The following is a 21,148-nucleotide window of genomic DNA, read 5'->3' as shown; positions in this document are numbered from 1 at the left end:
GGTTTGCTTTGCCTTCTTGCCCTTTGACCTTTGTCTTTCTTGCTCTCACCTTGCAAAACTCTTGAAGGCGGCTGATTGCGGGTTGATGCATAGAGGTACGGTGTTACCCTGATGTCTGTCGGTGATGAATTTGTGTAGCGCTTCTGCGAAGGGAAAGAAAATGGCACGCAGGTGCAAAAAAAAAAAAAAAAAAAAGTCAGAATACATGTATGTGTCGACGAGTACTTACACCAAGAAAAGTTACATTTGTGAGCTTTCTCATTCTTTGTATGTCAGTTTAAGAATTTCCCCTCAAACAATAAATAGGATATAGCTGAAAAGTTTGGACTGAATTTTCCAGCCACATGTGCATGTAGTCCCATATACACGTTTCTTTTCATGCTGGTTATTCTAAAACCTTGCACCATATACATCAATTCTTATGTACCGCATAATCAACCTTTCCCAACATCTTCGAGACATACTACAAACACATCCATAGCGTGACCTCTCACCTTTGACCTGCAATACCGTGTGGAGGTCGTCCTCGTACAAACAGTCGAACCTCTGAGGGGCAGCGGGTTCAAACTCGCCGGTGTACTGCCGGCCTGCCGATGTATTGTGGCAGCAATTGCACATGCATGTGTGGTAACGTAACCGCCCCTCGTCAAGGTAAGGGTGCGCGAGGGCGTCGATACATGAAATCCTTTTGTCCTGTCAAAATCAAAAGAAGAGAAAATAGTTTAATCAAGGCCTTTTAAAATAGTTGTTTTTCAATAAAAAGTAATTATATTATATAAGTATAGAAGGATCTATTGTCATAATATTATACTCAATTGAAACATTTCTATCTTATTTCATCATGCATTCATATCATTGATATTTTGATTGAAATTTTAGCCTAAAGCAAATCAACAAATAACTGTAATCGTAAGTGCTTTGTTATTCTTACTGCAGAAAAAAATCTAGGATTTCACCATACAAGTGGACTACATTTAGAAAGAAATCATTGAAATTCAGGATCGGATGTTAATTAACCGACTACTAAGGTCTTGCTTAGTTGACATTTCCATTTTAATCAAGGAAGTACTTGAGTCTGAAAAAATAAAATTTTGATCAAGCCCCAAAACTGATTACCAGTTTACAAGTACTTGTATGAATCTACGGCTTCACACAAAAAGAATGTGTACTAAACATTTCCACTGATATCCATCCTTTGAAATTAGTTCATTTTTATGAAATCAGAAAATAAGAGAAACAGATTGGAGAGAGTTGGAGAGAAATCAGACAAATTACAAGTATGTTATGAATGTTTAACCAACTTGCAATAAAATATGATCGTCCATTGCAATGACAAACAAGAAGACGTAGACAGAACGATGATGAAGAACTACAAGCCGGGTACGTGCGTAACCCATCAGAAATAAAAAACTTACCGGATTGAAGACGAGCATTCTACTGAGTAAGTGGACAGCTTCATGAGTGGCGTGGCTGGAGAGACCATATAAAGCTGAGAGGCAAGGCTGTAAGACAAAGACATTTGTGATGGACTTGTGTCAGACAATGTTAAAAACATTGATGCTCCTATTGAATATAGGATTACATACGAACCAGGGTCTACCAAGAAGTCTGCGAGGGCAATATTCCTGAACATTTTCTGGACTTTGTAATGTTCTGGAAGACTGAAATTAAGTATAACGAGGTATGGTGTCTCAGTCACATTTCTTAATGCAATCACATAACCAATAATCAACTTCATTCAATTCAAATCAATTTGGTATTACAATACAGCATGTATAACAGTGGTTCCAGGTAGCGTTCATATATGTGTTCAACTTGCTTATTATGTAATGAAGATGTCCCTTTCAATTAATTGCAAAAGATTAGCAATGTAAATCCAGGCACGTAGATATATTCCTGATTCAAGTATGAAACACTTTACAAATTACTTTGTCATTATCACGACTCCTCTTTTCAAGAGCCTTATTTCTTTACATACCGGTTTATGTGGCATGCGTAGGAGGTGAGCCCGTGCTCCGTCACAGGCGTACTTCATATCCTCCATAGATGGCGTCCCAAGAAGATCTGTGATTAAATTGAGCTGTGACGGAAAAACAAGTGGGGAAATGGCATCAATTACAATGAGTTCAGTCATCCAAAATGTCACAAAATTACAACACCAAAAGTGCAACCAAAACCTAAACAGATAACTTTTAATTGTAATGATATTTTAATTTTAGGCACGAGGACTTGGCAATTTCTCTTTTCCAACTGTAGAATATTCTTTCTAATCTTGACTCTGACCGTATGACATCATACAATCATAGGTTTAAGTAATTATCTAAAGACTGGATGACAAATGCATACATGGGTAAGTGAGGGGCGCCTTTAAAGAAATAAACCTGTGCCAACTTGGCTCCACGGATCATTTGGTCTATTAAGAGCAAGAAGAGAATTAACTCATACACTTTAACACATAGTTAATGCCATTCTGGCACAAAAAAACAACACTCATATTCTTGGTCGACTCAGGATAAGGGCCCAAGTTAAAGTTGAGCATTTAGTCAGTATTCAAAATTGTGCAAAGAGCAATTGACGATGGAGCATTTGGCGTAGAATACTGGTTCGAGCTGAGTTGTATGGTACGATTACAGGATTTCATCACCATGTACTCATTCGAAATAGTTTTTTCTTCATTGGTTGGGACAATCATGGGGATTGCTTGCCTACTTATATCTTCAAGATGGGTTGAAGCCGAAGCTACAGGTTATGTACGGTACTCACTTGTGTGATTGGACTTTGAGCCTGGAAGAGGATCCGTCGGCCGAGGAGCTCCGCGAAGATGCAGCCTACCGACCACATGTCCACGGCCGAGGTGTAGTGTTTGCTCCCTACCAGGATTTCAGGGGCGCGGTAGTACTGGGTCACGACCTCCTGGGTCATGTGTTTGCTGGTGTCGGGCTCCTCCACTCGGGCCAGACCAAAGTCACACACCTGCAGGCAGAAAACAAATATCATGTTTATTATTTCATCAGTGCTATAGGATTAGGGTTAGCATTAGGATTAAGGTTAGGGTAGACTAAAGGCACTGCTTTTAGGGTAAGTTTTGGCCAGTTAAGGGTTAAATTCACTGTTGGTTGCGAAGTTGAAGATGAGGCTTTGGTAAGTGTCAGAAAGTGATCATGGGGAACTTTTCCAACTGGATGATAAAGAATCCTTATATAAAGGAAATTATCCCGTTAGAGAAGCCCAATAGGAACTATAATAATTTCTTAATTAAGGAACGATAACTAAAAAAAATAATCAAAGTCATTGTGAATTTTCAGGTTCATCTCCAGTTGAAAATTAACACATTTCCAACACATTTAAGGACAAAGGCATGGCCTGAACTAGGGCCAGGAGCTTGGATCAAACTACGGCTGTCATAGAAGTGATTCAAGGAAAGTACCAAGATGATCAAGACGTGTCAGGCTAGAAAGTGATCCGAGACAAGAAAAAAATACTTTGAGTTAATTTCAAGAGACAAAACAGGAAAGGATTAATGATCATGCAAGTTCTTCAAGACCGATCAGTGTGATCCCTTCGGCAGTGCGACAATCATCAAATATGCAACACTTCTGGCCAGCCCCCTACATGAAATCATGGACAACCACAGAACCAGAGCGACAGATAGACCAGGCCGAACAACATGTCATGAGTCACACCTAGGTTAGGAACATGGGCAAACAAAGGTGGTGTTCACACGTGGCAAAGTTACACATTCACTGAATAGTACAATGTCAAAACTCTCATCCTTGTTTAGAAAAGACTGTTTCCAGCTAGATTTATCACAGTTGGGGAACAACAGTTATTAAGGAAGAAAAAAAAGGAAGGTTGGTAGTGATGATTTACTGATCTGTTCTTGAATCTTACTATTATATAGGCAGATTCTTTTGTCATAATTATATCTGGGATGATATCTAAAGATAGAAGTTGTGTTCATACCCTTATGCCAGGAATGCACACAACCAGTACCATACTGAATGACTGCATGTACAATACATGTAGGCCTATGACCCAATCACTAGTCATCACAGTTATCAGCCAGCATGATATCCTTGAACACTAGTCAAAGCCACAACCACAAAGCCATCACAGTTAGAGTCCTTGTTCCCCATCAGCTACCTCATAAACATACACCCCAACGTTTTACAAACGTCACATGCATGAAAACATATCTGAACACACTCATTGACAATGGGGAATGTGTGTGCCTACAGAATAAAAAAATGGTTATCAGAACCACAAAGCCATCCAGTTAGATTTCCTTGTTCTCTATCAGCCATCCCAACGTTTTGCAAACATCAGGTGAACTCAGGTATGAACACACCCATAGACAATGGGGAATGTGTGTGCCCACAGAATAAACAAGCGACTCAGCTGGTCGTGTTTTAAAGCAAAGGAGTGTGAAGGAAGTATGACTGTTATCAACCCATGTCCAGCTTCCACAGACTAATGAGTTCATACAGAGTTATAACAACATGATGTCATCCTTCTATTCCATTAATTTGAGGACATTTGTCATATCTATAAACTACCGGTAATTGTAGTTGGGATCAGTATCAGGTGATCTGTAGTGTGAGCAATATGATTGATAATTCATATATAACCATTGACAATAATAAGTTCAATACCTGCATTGCTTGCAGCATCATGACAATTACCATATAAATTATTTTGTTCTGTATTATAATTGTGTTTTAGTTTGTAATGTCTTGTTTACGTCTTGCATTTGTTATCTTGAGAATTTTAATGTTTTGTATTTTCCACGTTTGTCATTTATGTTATGGGTCCGTGCACCCACTTCCCTCAAGCCATCGGCTTTACCGGGCGCTAATGATCCAGTACACTTCTCAATGTTTATATTGTATGTGATTTTTTATGAAATAATAAATTGAATTGAATACCAAAATTGTTTTCAGACAATATATTTCCCTGTCTTGAATTTTCATATTCCATTTCTCATACTACGTGAAAACCGCCTTCTTGTATAACGATACTGTAGCACTTACGCCTGTTTAAGTCTATATACTAAACCCCCTGTTATTCATATTATAGTCCTTGCTATTTTACTACGGCCCATGCTAGTTGAACTAGGCAATAACTACATGTAGTTATACTACATCCCCTGTATTATACACATGCTCCCCAGGCTACCCCTTTCTCTGCAAACATGTAGGCCGATACAAAAGAAAAGGATGCAGCATCCCTGCAGAGAATTATACCATGGCACGGTGGTGCACTAGGTAACAACGAGATGGTCTAAACGAAGCTACAATGTACATGTAATATACAATGTATTTCTCCCCATTGCTGGCATTCCAGAATGATGATGGATCCATGTGGTGATCGAACGCCCTCAGCAGCAGGCTTCATCCTGCCTGCCTGCATGCTCCAGGGAGTCCCCTTCTCTTCGCCTGTCTGCTCTCATTCATCCACAAACACCATCAACTATGATGCCGGACTAGATGAAAGGTTGGTCACACCCCCATTCAGATAAACATAGATGTAATTTTTTGTATAGCTATAAAAATAAAGACAACAATACATACGTATATAGTACTAGTTGACAAGGCTGGTCATACCACATTCAGGCTTCAACAATTTATCGTACTGCTATACCAAAAATAAATTTTCACACATTCCTTTTACACATACATGTATGATATTCGTATGCACCAGGCATGCAATTTTGCTATATGATTATTATCAATATCTATACAGCTTTCTTAAAACAAATTTGTAGAAAGGTTCCTCTCGTGTCAATGCCCCCCCCCCCCCCAATAGGCACAAGATATGGGCTTTGATGCACAGGGGAAAAGCTAGGAAGGAGATATGAATTATGCATTTTCCACAGAACAGGTCAGAAACCACACTCCTTAAGCGATGTCACTTTGATCTGTGGGATTCCTACACATCTGTGCAATCAACTGGTATGGAATCGCAAAATTTGAGCTTATTTTCCTAAAACAATGCAAGCATAATGAGAACATCTCTATACAGCTTCATACTTTTTTGTGCACTGCAACATTAAAGAAAGATTGCCAATCGCAATAGTAGTTTACCATCAGCAGCCTAAAAACGGCTAATGACGTACAATACTTATGACATATAAAACACTCCTTCACAGAGTGCAGCATTACACTATAGTGCTGCATACACTATACCACACTGTACATAATGTACATCAAATTTCATAGCACTAGCTAAGGGGCTATGCACATGAACTTAAAAAAAAAATGTCCTGGAAACCGTAGATGTAAAAAGTGGCAAAACATATGGTTTTCAGAACAAAGAAAAAATAACTGGTCCCTGCCCCCCCCCCTACCCCCCAAAGAACATAGTGACGCAGTGACACCTCAATAACTCCATTTAGCTCCACTCTATAGTCTCCTCCTCCCCTGAAAATCATCGCAATATTTTAGTTACCTTGGTGGCCCGAACGAGGACCCTAAGCTGCTGTTATTAACTGACTGGCTAGACAGAAAGGCAGGCATGTGATGAGCCCCCTTCCTCTACCCCTCCACCTTCCCTCTGCCCCTACCCCCTCCCCTATCCCCCTCCATATCCCCCTCCCCTCCACTTCTACCCCTTCCCTTTCCCCCACTCCCAATCCCCTGAACATAATCAAATATTCTGGATACCTTGGTGGCCCTTACCAGGACCCTAACTGACTGGCTAGACCGACAGGCATGTGATGGGCCCCTTCCCCTCCGCCCTCTCCTGCACCCTATCACAACATTCTGGATACCTTGGTGGCCATTACCAGGACCCTAACTGACTGGCTAGACCCGACAGGCATGTGATGGGCCCCTTCCTCTCCCCCCTCTCCTGCACCCTATCACAACATTCTGGATACCTTGGTGGGACTAACAAGGACCCCCAAGCAGCAATTAACTCCTTAGTTTGACAGTCAAGTATGCCATGAGCCGCCAAGACGATGCAAACTGCAAAGAGTTGAATATAAGCCAAACGAATAACGCCACTTCAACACATGAAGCATATAGTTTGAAGTCCCATGTTAAAAAGAAATGCTGAAGAAAAATCATCTAGCTATTATATCATGCAATCAAACTGAAATACACTCATTATTAGCAGCTCAAGGCGGGGCAAGCAACAAAACCTTTCACAAAATTCACAACCAAAGAATTTCTTCTACTTTAACATTTGATGATCACTATATATTCAGAAGAACTCCTAATGAGATCTTTATATAAAAAAGGTCATTATCGATAAGGATGTCTACATGAGATGAACACAATGAGTCTCAACAGAACTTTCTATGGAATCCTAACTTTGGAAGAAAAACAACTTCTTCATTGATGACTTCAGACAAATAAAACAAAGTTTCAAAAAGTGAAGCCTTAAATCTATTTCCATGAAAAATATTTTCTGAGCGGATAATTGAAGTTAAATGACTTTTCATAAAATCTTACAAAAATCATACACATCTAAAATGGCATACTTGTCTCGAGTAAAGAGTAAATACATGTGTAGAATAAGGACATGTGTGCATTCCAATATGTATTAGAAAAATAAAGATATATCAAAGAAGATTCAATGGTTTTTTTTCTTCACTTGGGTGAAACGATGATGAGATAAAATCCTAGGAGGATTTTGCAACCCAAGCTAAGACTGATCACAATTAATTCCCTTCTAGATTCCTAAGATTCTTGCTCTGATTAGCAGAGCTGACTTGGGATGAGTCAATTTCATGAAATGAACATCAATGACATGTATGAAATAAACATGAAATTAACTCTCTCTGGGATTCACTTTCCCTAGTCTTCATTCAGTCAGGAAGATTTATTTGCCTTTAGGAGTCTGCCCTTAAAAGAAATGTTATCTTGCAGGAAATGGGTTGCGACTTTCTTTCTCACATGAGCACTGCTTGTTTAATGGTAATTACATTACATTGAATCATTGCCATGGAAATCATATTTTGTAAAACTGTTCGGTGACAAATACGGAACATGGTAAAGGTAGATTAGTTTTGAAAGAGACTATTGGTGGATTGCAGCTGATACTGGCTAGCATTCCAAGAGAGTGAGACAGAGTAAATGACCAGTAATGCAGCATGACAACTTCTGTCCACAAGTTATCAATGGATGGACATGCTTGTGAATAAGTGGGTCTGCTTTAAAGGAACACCCTAGTGATGTTGAAATGTCAAATTCATGGTTGAAAATAAAAAATAATCAATTAGACATGGATCAAATTTATGATTTGCATAGAACTCTAGTCAAGGATTTCCATCTGTAGCAGATAAAGAGTTAACAATTTAGGTTTGCAGATTTTCCGCATTACATATATGTTGGTTTACACTATTAGGGTTGTGAACTGGTAGCCATTTTTGCTTAAAATTCTAGAATTATCCATTGGCAACTTCCTAGTTCAAGCATTTCAAGGGTTTCCTTTAAATTAAGGCATGTCCACTTTCAAAGTAGTGACCTCTTTCTTTCAAAGTACTTCTGAATCTCATATTTTCAAAATATTTTATTCATCTCAGACTTTCATACAAAAACTTAGGTAAATCATTAGGTTCTCAATTACATAAAAAGCTATCATTTACATTTATAAGTGCAAAAGTATACTTGTATTCTTCACTCTTGATGCATTCATGAGAAGGTTTCTTCTTACCTTAAGTACACAGTTACTGTTGACGAGAAGATTGCCTGGTTTGATATCCCTATGTAGGATGCCCGCTGAATGCAAGTACTTGAGCCCTGTGATAAAGAAAGGATCACCATTCATCATATATCATCATATATACACACAAAGTGCTAGCTATTAGTCATATATTTCGTAAAGATTACTTGACATATTCTGTATCTGTATCTTTTATGAAAAGAAAATTTCTACTGTATTTCCCCTTTTTATCATATTATGCAATCTTTGAAAGAAGATGCATGTATACATGAATTTTTGTTGACATCAATGTTATTTATTTTCATGAATCTTTGATGCATTTTATAACTTAAATATCCATCTTCTACCTGTTCTTAATCCACTGATAATTAAACTCCATGTATATAGGAAAATGGAAACATCCATTTACTTAAAAAACAGTGACTGTTTTCAAGGCATAAAAGTAGCCCATAATTCATATATCTGATTATCTGAAGACCACTTGCTTGCATGTATATATAGGCCCATGATATTCCATTAAATGATGCACCCCATCATGTTAAGAATAATGCAACAAATACAAAACCAACATACTATTATGGATAATGAATGCACAATTATTGTCATCAGAAGCCCCTTATATAATATCAAGTTCTCAATAGCATCCCTTGATGAGGAAAATGGGATGACCTAATTATTCCTTGGGGTATAAACATTACATGATTATTCCAAGCACAGGCGCAAGTTAATGAATATCAGCGTGTATGCAGGAACTGGTTGATTTCTTGCTAATACGTCCAATTTGAAAAGACATTTGTAGAGTTGAAGACTGCCTTAAAAGTAGTCTAGCTTCCAGGCTAAATGTATTTGAACGATAGGTTTAAATTAATGCCCCCATCTCAATGAAGACAATTTGAACAGAGTCTGGAGCATAAACATGTAGACTAACTCTAACTCAAACAGCTATTAAAAGAGGCAGTCAGATGTAATAGTCTACAATGTCCAGACTCACTCTAACTAAGTTCCTAAAGGGATCGTCTAACAATGTTAAATCTGAAATACACGGCCCTACGTGTTATCAGTGTCTGTAATATGGTGTAATATTGAAGCCCTAACAAAATTGCGCTTCAAAATGATCAAGAAGTGTCTCAAAAAAGTAAAATTCTTTGAGTGACCGGTTTTACCATACTCGTTTTCCCCAATAGACTGTAGTGTTATGAAAACCGTCAGGCGAACGGTTTTCAAAATTTGTAATTCCAATCATAAATATCTTGATAATCAGACAGGCCACCGGCTTGTAAAAGTCATGGGGTTCCTGACTGACCTAAAGGTTTATAATTTTCATTGCATCATGAGCTAAATCCAGAATTTTGTTTCAGAATTTCAGACAAAGTTACCAGATCCCTTTAAAGGGGAATAAAACCCTTCCAGTCCTGCAATCAGGATAACCCAGAACAAAAGTTACTTGGGTGTGTTTCTTTTCTTCATTATTTCATAGCGTATGTTTCCATTAAACTCACAAAAGAGAACAACATAATCAGCCAAACTGATGATTAGCCAACACCCCTAGCCCTCTACATCATCGACATAAAGCTTTTAATGGGCAACAACTACACCTATAGCATGTGTTGACTGTCAAGTCATGATCTTTCATAAGGGATATTGCTATTTTTAACATTCCAGTTATCAATTTTGGAGCACGCTGAATCCGGTGTTATATTTTTGGATATGACCTCCAACGGTGAAATGGATAAATATCAGGAATTGGGACTGGGGAGAACGTAAGAGAGGATTATGACATGGGTGTGCTTACAGGGACCTGTTCACACAAGTGAATCTAACGTTGCATATACGTGTATAGCAATTTCTCTCTTGTATTGTAGGAATTCACAAATGTTCTTCTAGTCTTTGTGAACTATTGAAAGCCTTAAAGGTGCGATATACCTATTTTGTGCCTTAATATTACATCAGTTAAATTTGAAAGCAAGTAAAATAGTAACAATCATCAATATATTTGTCAAAATATGAATTACATCTATAGGCAACAGACTTGTTTAAGTTTTGTAAAATCACATGGAAAATGAAGGAAACAAAAAATTCAAAAAAGCTTTCGCCTAGACCCCCAATCTTGAAAAATAGCATTTTCCACCATATAGACCTACATCTCAATACTTTTATTTAGGTGACAGGTTTTTACCAAAGTCCATGAAATGACAAAATGATGACCTTGTACCCCATCCCCCTCGCCCTAAAAATGTTCATAGTTATGTATTTGAAGTGAGAAGAGCCAAGTTCATGCAGACACGACTTGGCAAAGAATTGAGGGATTTCACATGCATCTATAGATCAATGGCAAGCGGGTGTAAACCGATTTACAAATTCAGCTCAGTAAAGGTCGTAAGGCTGCATAAAGGTGATTTGTCATGGTTGATAAATTCAATTACACATTGAAAAATGTCAAATTATATTGGAAAGTCTCTTTATATAAGCTCTTTTGGAATTATTTAGATACACCTTGCTCCTTATACGCAATTCTTGAATAAGTTATATTTCTTCCTACTTATTAGGATTGGGGAATTGAAAAATACGCACTCTTGAAGTAAATGTAAGATTCTCTGTATCACCACTATGGTTTGAATTACTGTATAAATTTAAATAATGATCTCATACAGCCTGACATATTATATCATCAAGTTAAGATACTCAAAATGTGAGACAATGGCCCGAATTCACAAAGGAGGTTGTACGTCATATGACGCGTTTTATGCGTTTTTTACAAACCTGGTTTGTAAAGAACAAAAGGAGGTTTGGCAAAACAAAAGGAGGTTTGAGCTCAACCTTGGTCTGCATGAGCTCGACAAACCTTGCTTTGTGAATTCGGGCCAATAAGTTATTAAGTGGAGGTATGGTTGTGTCATGGTTTCTCTTGAATTTCACTCAAATGGCATGAAGGTTCAAATCCCTGCCCAAAACTTATATCATTTGGTAAAACATTTATCTTCATTTGCCACTCCCCACCCAGGTGCACATGAGTATTTGATATGCCTGGTGCACTACATATTGGGCCACTTGTCCATATAACCAGAGAAATCACAAATGTTAAAGCAATTCAAGCAGAGACATACACTTCCAACTATAAACACTGTATGAATAACAGTAATTATTCTTTATATTGAACATGAACCAACATGTTACATGTATTGAGGTAGGTGGGACTACAGCCAAGAGCTTTGTGTCGCATAATTTGGAATAGATGGAACTGTTATAAATCATTTACATACATGTTCTTCTACATGTGGGACTTACCTCTGAGTATCTGGTAGAGGAAGACCTTGACATGATCTGAGCTGAGTGGCTGGGGAGATACGATGATCTTGTGTAGGTCGCTCTGGAGAAGCTCTGTTACAACATATCTGATCACAAATATGGTCAAGAAAAATATCAATATACTGACACTTTACAAAAAAATATCAGAATATCATCTGTTTAGAGCTCGAAGGGCATAAAATCATATCACTTTACACAGAGTCAACACCCTTCTGCTTCCGAAGAGATGATATAAAAGATTAAGTGTTCTACAAGAAATATAGTAATACATAAAAAGGAAGAGGATGTCTTAATATTTAAAGTATAAATGAGAATCTGTTCACAGCCAGAAGAATTGTTCGATTTACTGTTACTTGAGAACTCTTGTGTTGGTTGACAACGTTCGAGTATTCCCTTAAAATTAAGCAGAAAGCATTGCCTTTGCCTTTACAGAACAGGTTAAATGTTAATAGGCACTGCTGAAATGTAATTCAATACAAAATCAAAAGTAAATTTAACACCTAACACCATCCATTTCAACACTTTCACAGGATTGTAAAAAAATTCAAATGAAACATGTCGTTGTCAAAAAGACTTACAAATCAATCACGCCTACTAGACAAAAGTGTCACAAGCCTGTTTCTCAATACATACATGTACTACCAAAACGAAACCGAGACTGTTTATTTTTCTGTTGTTGAATCATGGTTTAAAGACTGCAAGTTTTGATTCTGTTGTGAAAAAATGGCGTTCTGAAGGAAATTGAAACCACGCTCTGAACAGGTTGATGAGATTGTATGGGGAAAGACAAGAGGAAGAAAGAATCCATAGGCCTGTCTCCATCAGACCGAAATTGCAAAATAACTCGCTATTTTCCCGAAGCTCGAAATTGCGTCGTCACCAGACCGCTACGCTATGCACAAACTTGCTCAGACAGGCACAAATAGCGGTTTATTTTAGAAACAGGACCAAGATTTCTCAGGATATTTTCTCGCCAAATAGCTCGGCCGCTAATTGCATTTACGGGCTGATGAAGAAGCAAATTAGCTGGCTAATTTGAGATCAGGCTAGTTAAAGAAAGCGGATTATTTTGGAACTTCGGTCTGATGAAAACAGGCCTATAGGGGACAGCTAAAATCTGATATCATGGATAAAGCTCAAAATCCAATAACCCAACATCCTTCTTTTCGATCTATCGAATCACCACAATCTTTTGTATAGTTCTAAATATAATCTGCAATCTTAATTGAATGGTTAGAAGATAACGCATTGCACTGAACTCTGTAAACGTTGTACAAAGATCCTAGTATACTTTTACAAAGACGAGGAAGTACCAGTAACTAGTAGAACTATCTGTCCCATTATAATGTCCTCTGCTTCTGAGAAAAGTGATTTATTGAACGTGGAATAATGAATAAATAAATTTTCTTCAAATTCAAAGTACACTGCCACAGGTTTATGTTTATGACGGTCATAAACATAAACCAGTGGGATGGATGAACGAATTAGGGTGACAATGGAATATGAGCAATACAAATTCCTGCCGTCTTTAGGTTCTAATTGATGACACCATAATAGACTGGATAAATAATGTAAATGATATGAATTTCATAAATATTTTTGACATTGACCTAATTTCCATGCAGTTGAAAACAATATTTTATGATGAATTTTCTTGGTTTTGCAGACTTTCTCCCTTCAAATTACATGATTACATAACAATTTATCCCCATCAGGCTATTTCTATCATCATTTTTTTTATTCTGGCACATTGCACACACAAAATCAAGAAAAGAATCTTTGAAATCATCTGCTTTCAGGAAAGTTTCATGTGAGTATCAAAACAACAGAAACAACAAAAGGAAAAAGACGATAAAATAAATAAATGATTTCACTATCAATTCAATCTTGTTCATCACTGCATTCAAGACGACCATGAATCTGTCAGCTATTTCCGCATAAATCCAAATGGACTGTTCTTAATCCATAAAGAGGATATCATTTACACTGATAAAATGCTTTATTGCGAAGATGATAAAAATCTCTAAATCTTACCCTGCTTTGCAACAAGTTCCATGCATCTTTTATTATCCATACTGACTGAATAAACAGGAAAGCATTAAAAGACAATGCTATTTCATGACTGCTGAGGTTATAAAATCCTTAGAAACCCTATTAGACAAGGAATTTAATTCCTGATGCATGCAAGGGGATGCTTGTTTCAAATTGCTCCATGTACATGGTAAAAACTATTATTCAATCATGAAAGAGCTTTTTGGATTTGCAGTTTTAACATGAAAATTCCTTTGAGTATTATTATTTATTTCAATTTACTATTTTTTTACAATAGCTCTCTTCATTTTTAGCTATATGGAGCACCGGTCATTTCAATTTAAAGCAGGAAACTGTCCTTCACAATAGGGTGGTTTTTTTGTTCTCTTGCACATGACCTAAAGGACTACATAAAGTTGAAATATAGTTATCAGACCTCTATATTCAGTAGTATACTGCAGCATAATGACATAGTGATGTTGTATATATTTTGATATTTAAAGGCAAAATGTATGACTGCTTGTTCCCCCTTTAAATTAGTGAAAGATGACATGAAACAAAGATTTTGTTATAATCGAATTACATTGCTTTGGTGTGGTCTGTGATACAGGTTTTAGTTTCAGTTCTCATCCGCATTAGAGTATTCTTTCAAGAAATAAAAAGAAGGAAAAAAAAGAACATCAAACCAGAAATCAAACAAATTAACAAACATACCCACTCCCTACCCTACATGTAAAAATGGTCGAAGAAGATATCTGTTATCATGCTAACTCATACAGTATTGATTACTGAACTATTTACAAGAGCAGCACAAATTTTCAATAAGCTTGTGTCTGACTTGTGAAGACTTTCTAGACAATTTCTACCAGAGAAATGTGACTGAAAAAGTAAAATCAAGAAAAGAAACAATTTGTTTAAATACCACCAAGAGGGGATCCTGGCTTGAATGATTAAAAAGAATGGTTGGCAAAATTAAAAAACACAGAGGACATTTTTTCCAGGTAGAAATGAGAGAAAATCAGATTAATATTTGAAGTGAGTCACCCAATCAATGGCCACTGATAACAAATCTTTTCTCAATATATATTACTGGATTGATTCTGTGGCTATGAATCATGTTGTTTTGTTCATAGATAGAAAAAGGGGGAAATATATTCTCTTTTATTTAGCCTGCAGGGCAACTTATGTTGTATGATGACATATAAGATTGCCCTTCCGTCTCCCCACATCACAGAGGCTAGGAAGGAATCCAGGTCACCCCGCAAAATCAGAATTAACATGCTATACAGACAACTTAATATTTGTTCAATTTGATCTGATTTGTAGGACCAATTTCTTTCTTTTTTAGAAAATATCTTCTGTTGAGAGCAAGAAGGGCATTATATAAATCTGTGTTCTAGTATAAGGATTGATGCCCATCTGAATCTCAGTATATGTTATTCTCTGGCATTGTCAACCATAGCAACCGGGAAAGACTCATTATTTTCATGCTCTTTATGAAAACAAGAATACAAGATCCTAATCAAATCATTTGGTTTACGACTTTCTGCTAATTATTTTATTTTATTAGAAAATCATAATACCTCTTAACCTTTACAAGTAATGAATAATCAAAAGCTAAGGTATTCCTGACATAGCTTTTTAAATGTTCATCTATTTCTGCCTTCCTATTACAAGAAGATAAGTTTATGTGTGCAGTCTGTATGTATTTTTACAACAAAATCATCATGAATGAATCAAAAGACAAAAATTCAAATTAATAATTTTAAACAATATTTTTGTGAGTTAGCTCAAGTAACATTATTGTTTGGATATTTGAGTGGCATTTACTTTCTTCTTCATCATTACAAAAGTGACACATGGTCAGAAGGGTGTTAACCTTGTATACTAAAACACAGAGTTAAAGCCCTTTTTGCTCTGAACAGATGATACACAAAAACAATGATGCATTGTAAATTTGTAACACTGGTAGAAATAGACTTATCAATCAAATGTTAAAACAACTATAGTACACTATTCAACCATTTTCAATATCTTTTGCCAAACCCATCATGATGTCAAGAATCTTTTGTTTGTTTTCTTTTTCCAGAATATTGCCCAACTGGAAACTGTTTTTAACCAGTATCTCTCAACCGTACTACTTGCTGCAAACATTTCATGCCAGTCAATTAAAAATCACGTCACTTTCGCAGTCACATCTGAATGCTCATTAGGTCTCTGTTTTGCTGTTGTTCACTAGCATGTTTCCATGACGACGTTAACGTTATCAAACTTTTATGCTATAGAGTTGGTATAACCTTTTTAAATTGACGTCTTTTGAAATGGTTCTGGTTTTGCTTATTATAGAGAGGTGAAGCATACAGATGAAGTGTCTTACATAAGTGCAAAGAACAGATTACTTTGTCTCATGATTACAAAACCAACCATGAAAAGGCATGAATTCAAGTCAACAGTATTGAGTATAATGGACAAAAATAGAAATAATTTTTCATGTACTGATTTATCGATAGCGATGACCCAACATTTGCTTAGGCATTATTCGTCCATGGCTTTCTTTTATCACGGAATAGGGTTAGGGATAAAGGCTTCTAAAGGTGTAGTTGTTATTCCTAGGTTGAATTAAAGCTATGGTCACAAATTAGAGCAGCGACCGACCGATCAGTAGCCTGCTCGGTCGCTGCTGGAATTAGGCATCGCCCAGCGATTAGTTCGGTGCCCGGGCGGCGACCGCCCAGGCACCGAGCGTATTTTGGGCGGCGGATGAAAAGTGGGCAGGCCCCGCCCAAATTTTAACTCCGCGCTAAAACTTCAGCGGCGACCGAGCGATGCCCTAACAACGAGCGGTGACTGGCCGGTCGCCGCTCGGTGGCCGGGCAGCCGCCGGGCAGAATTGGTTAAAAACTCGCCGCTCGGCCGCCGAGCAGGCTACTTTTGGGTAATGTGACCATAGCATAAGACAAGAATTCAGTTAGTGGAAAAAAGAAATTGACTGCAAGACAATCCCTGCAGGAGCATGCACCGTAAAACCATCAAAAGGATATCTTTACGATGGCCACGTGCACCACAACACTTTCGGCTGGTGATGAAACGTGCAACCGAAAAACAGTCAAGCAAAACCCATGACATTTTCATTAACCCACTTTTCATCACATGCCCATAAATTATACACATTTCAATACACGTTTTTGGCAGGATCGATTCATCCACACAACACAGACTTTAATCAATGATTAATCAAAAAGCCTTCATGCCATCTAAGACTGCCAGGAGAGAATAAGTTTGAATAGAAGTGTAATTATTCTTTGTTTTCCCCTAACAGAACTCTAAGACAGTTTCCAAAGGAGAGCAATTAAAGAAAGAGAAGGTCATCAAAGGTAAAAACATGGTCAAAGCTCGGCTGCGAATCCCCAAGACCCCTCTCAAGTTACCCAGCAGAGGAAAATTCAATTTCCCCCGCTCACCCCAAAACACGACATCCCCAGATTAAATTGCGTCAACGCTTGCTCCCCGAACCCAAGAGATGTGTGCAGGATGGAGCGCTTGAATTATGGGTAATTATTTGCGTATGTAATGATCACCCGAGGCAAGTAAAGCATGACATAAAGAGCCGAAATTGAGTCGTTTTGACAGATACATCTTGTCCATGAGGATGGGTGCCTACGTGAGAAGGTACAGATTGTGATGGGTTCGATTGATGACATGTGAATTTGTATTCTCTCTCTTTCTCTGAATCCTGTCTAATTATATCCCTCATCTAGGTCCACATTCCACAACTTCCATTTTCTGAACAGTCACATTGTCTAGACAACATACTTGTTTTGAGTTAACATTTTGACTAACATAAGCATATGTACCATGTGTCCAATTACATGTAGTTCAATGTCTGCTAAAAAGCCTAAATCAATTACTTGCACATTTTATACAACATCATTACATACTTATACAAAAAAGTTGGCAACTGAGTTTATCCTAAATATAGAAATTGAGTCATCCCTTATATGATATTTGATAAAGATGTTGTTTTCTTATAAAAATGACCTTCGGGTAAAACAGAACACAAAATAAACAAATACATAAGGATTTATAAACACATCTCTTGACATTAATTAAGTACGGTGAAGTAACAATTCATAAATATCAGACAAAAACAAAATACTCCGACATATCAAGGACAGGATTTTACACCTTGCCCTAGTTTAACCGTCTTTTAATATCTGGTTTTAGGAATTTGTTGAAAAGGATACATTTCTTCAAAGAAGTCTACATGTGGGGGTTGAAGGATATCCAGAGCTCGAAGCACCTGAAATGAAGAATATGAAAAGGAGAAAAACCGACAAAAATTATTAAATAGTTCACTCAATGATACACATCATTTAAAAATATATCACCAACTACAAAGCACAATAGACTAATGTTTCACAAACATTATATTGCCATCTCTTTTATAAAATTTGTAAATAAACTTAACAAGCAATTCACCAAGGGATTGAATTTCACTTGCTATTGATTTCTTGTAAGTGTTTGCGACTACATGTTTCATTGTTTGTATTTGTTTGACAATTTCTGATGCAGTAATGACTAATGAGAGCATTGAGTGCAAGATGATATCCTATCGACCTACCCCCTTCCCCCACATTATCTTTCAGTTTTAAAACCATTTGCCACCCTGCCCTTGAAAGAAAGACACTTGGACTTGACGCCAAATTTGTTTGTTTTTTAGGAGGCCAAGATCATCATAAATAAATAGGATATTTATAAAACATTGGCCTATGTTGACATGTTGCCCTTGACATTATAATTTGGTAGCTTGTGTGATTCAACGTGCCTGTTTAGTTCCAGAAGGAAGTTAACTCTGTGTTACTAACTTCTTGGTGTTACAGTACAAGAGTTGATAACACCTTTCTGGCTCTCAACAGATGGTTTATGTATGAGCATGGGTGAACATGACAAGTACATACCAGTATATGTATAATTAGAAAATGTTCAGACTTTGGATGGTACGCCGTGAAAGGCATGGCACATTTATGGCAATTATAGTGATAAAAAACAAGGGTGTATCAGTTGAATAAACAGAGCCTTTGCACGCCAAACTCTCAGCATCATTAATTACACAGGAGTATGATGCAAGTACAAGGTGTATCGAAACAGAAACACATATTTCAAGTATGCTTAAATATTTGCTATGGAACATAATATAGGCCTACATTTTGATGGCGGTTAGAAAACTTTGAGCAAGATTTAACAATCATACAAAATCTTTGTCTTATGATATCACCATGCTGTTTGTACACATATCACTCATTATAAGCACTTAAAACTGCTCGAATCAACAATTCGATCGAATGGCATTGAAACCGACACCCGGGGACAAGGGACTGCGCATCGTTCGAACAGCATTGATTCTAGGTTTGCACGATATCCAAACCGAGTAGTAGCAGATCATTCAGTTACTTTGACGGGATGCTGCCGATAACGCCAGCGAACGTGGGCAGAAAATTGAGGGAGCAAAAAGAGGGCTGATTTATTGATGAGATGTCACGGCTGATGCGATCGCGATACTTCACTCCGAACCCACACCAACACCGCCCCCCCCCCACCTGCCTGCTCCACACGCAAGCACATACAGACCCAAGCGTACAGCTATGAGCCTGCATCCTAATTGCTGTGAAACTGCATAGTTGGAGGGAGACAGGGGGGGGTGAAAGGGGGAGGGGGACAGGGAGGGGGAGGGAGTGGGAGATGAGAATTTGACAGAATTCCTCTCTTTTATCAACAAAATACATGTGGTAGATACATGAATGTGGTTTACTACTGATATTGATGTCGATAATTTCATATCAGTTTGATGATTCAAAACAACACAGTATATGTGTGCATCAATTCTTATGCACGACATAATCAACCTTTCCCGATTCCTTCCAGACAGTCTCTTTTAAATGTGTAATAAGTTAATAACATGACCAGAACTGATTTTATCTTTAAGACTCCACAGTCGACACTCACAGCGCTCGCTCGACTGTATCCATATTGTAAACTACTCCGGTTCATGAATCCTTAATGCAAACATACCATGAATGTACTTTACATGCACACTTCATGGACATACATTGCATGGATACGACCTCCATCAACGCACGCAGTTCATGTCATTGCCAATTTACTTGGTAGCGGCATCTTAATGAAATTTGGGGTAATTGGTATTGACTATGATACATAACAGCTGTATTGACAATCATACATGTAGCTTTCAATATTTTCCATTAATCACAGAGGCAGAAGGGGGGAATGCCTTATAATTCCTAATATTTTGTATGTTTTTCATGAACCAAATAAAGCTGTGAAGTACTATTTGAACATGAACAAGTAATATCCTTCACAAAAACATTAATTGACAGAATTCTTGTTAACAATAATGGAGTGGATGATGAATTATAATGAAATGTCATCAAAGTGACATAAAAGTAAACATTTATTTCAAAGGTATCGTTTTTTTCGCCCATAATTGAGGCATGTAATTTCAATGACAAATTTAAGAAAACAGTAGTAATCTGCATGAATTGCTGTCTTTACATACATGCATGCCAACCGAAGTGTCCTAAATCTCAAGGACTTTTAGCAGCAAATATTCTACCTTGGCTTAAATTATCCTTTTTCAGAAGCACATCCCCATGTCTAAGTGACCATCCTGCCATGATGAGAGTGCAACGCAGTATACAAGAGCTTGCCAATGAACTAGGATAATCCATCGCAAATCTCAACCAGCAGACTATGGCCTATTTTCTGGGTCGTCAATTGTGACCAAAGCTCCCTTCACATCGGGCAGGTAAGAGAGGTCGTAGCGAGGTTGCCCTTCACGTGAGCGCCCTTGTGTAAGAGTGAAGACGCAACTGAACCAAGTAGTGTTCCTATGGAGCGTTCCCTCTAGAGCATTCTCACTTTTGAGCATCTCTCTGGTATGTAGTTTGGTTCTCTTACAAGAGCGCTTTTACGTACAAAACCGTGCAGTGTTAACACAACTGCACTGGAGCGTTCTTCAGGGTAAAAACAGGGCCCAGCCATGCTGACCTACTTTTTATCTTCAGTCCTAATTCTTTCACTCTCGCTACACTGCTGCAATGAGCAGGACATGAGATGATTTGTCTTT

The 21,148-nt window shown here is 37.6% G+C and overlaps 1 protein-coding gene across 2 annotated transcripts in view; it reads right to left on the bottom strand.

Annotated features, from left to right (window-relative positions):
* The window catches only part of LOC574783 (serine/threonine-protein kinase NLK), a 69,198-nt gene that overhangs the window by 12,338 nt on the left and 35,712 nt on the right, over positions 1-21,148 (bottom strand). For both annotated transcript variants that reach the window (XM_003729431.3, XM_775166.5), the window contains exons 3-10: positions 18,249-18,304; positions 11,953-12,059; positions 8,659-8,744; positions 2,764-2,973; positions 1,979-2,080; positions 1,416-1,502; positions 495-693; positions 50-143 (exon numbers count right to left, since the gene is read on the bottom strand). In XM_003729431.3, coding sequence (XP_003729479.2) covers positions 50-143; positions 495-693; positions 1,416-1,502; positions 1,979-2,080; positions 2,764-2,973; positions 8,659-8,744; positions 11,953-12,059; positions 18,249-18,304 — 941 coding nt within the window. The remainder of the gene's footprint in view (positions 1-49; positions 144-494; positions 694-1,415; positions 1,503-1,978; positions 2,081-2,763; positions 2,974-8,658; positions 8,745-11,952; positions 12,060-18,248; positions 18,305-21,148) is intronic.

The sequence above is a fragment of the Strongylocentrotus purpuratus genome, unplaced genomic scaffold (assembly GCF_000002235.5).
Source record: "Strongylocentrotus purpuratus isolate Spur 01 unplaced genomic scaffold, Spur_5.0 spur5_scaffold_2, whole genome shotgun sequence".
NCBI lineage: Eukaryota > Metazoa > Echinodermata > Echinoidea > Camarodonta > Strongylocentrotidae > Strongylocentrotus > Strongylocentrotus purpuratus.
Note: the sequence above shows the minus strand (reverse complement) of the source record. Positions and strands in the feature narration are given on the sequence as shown.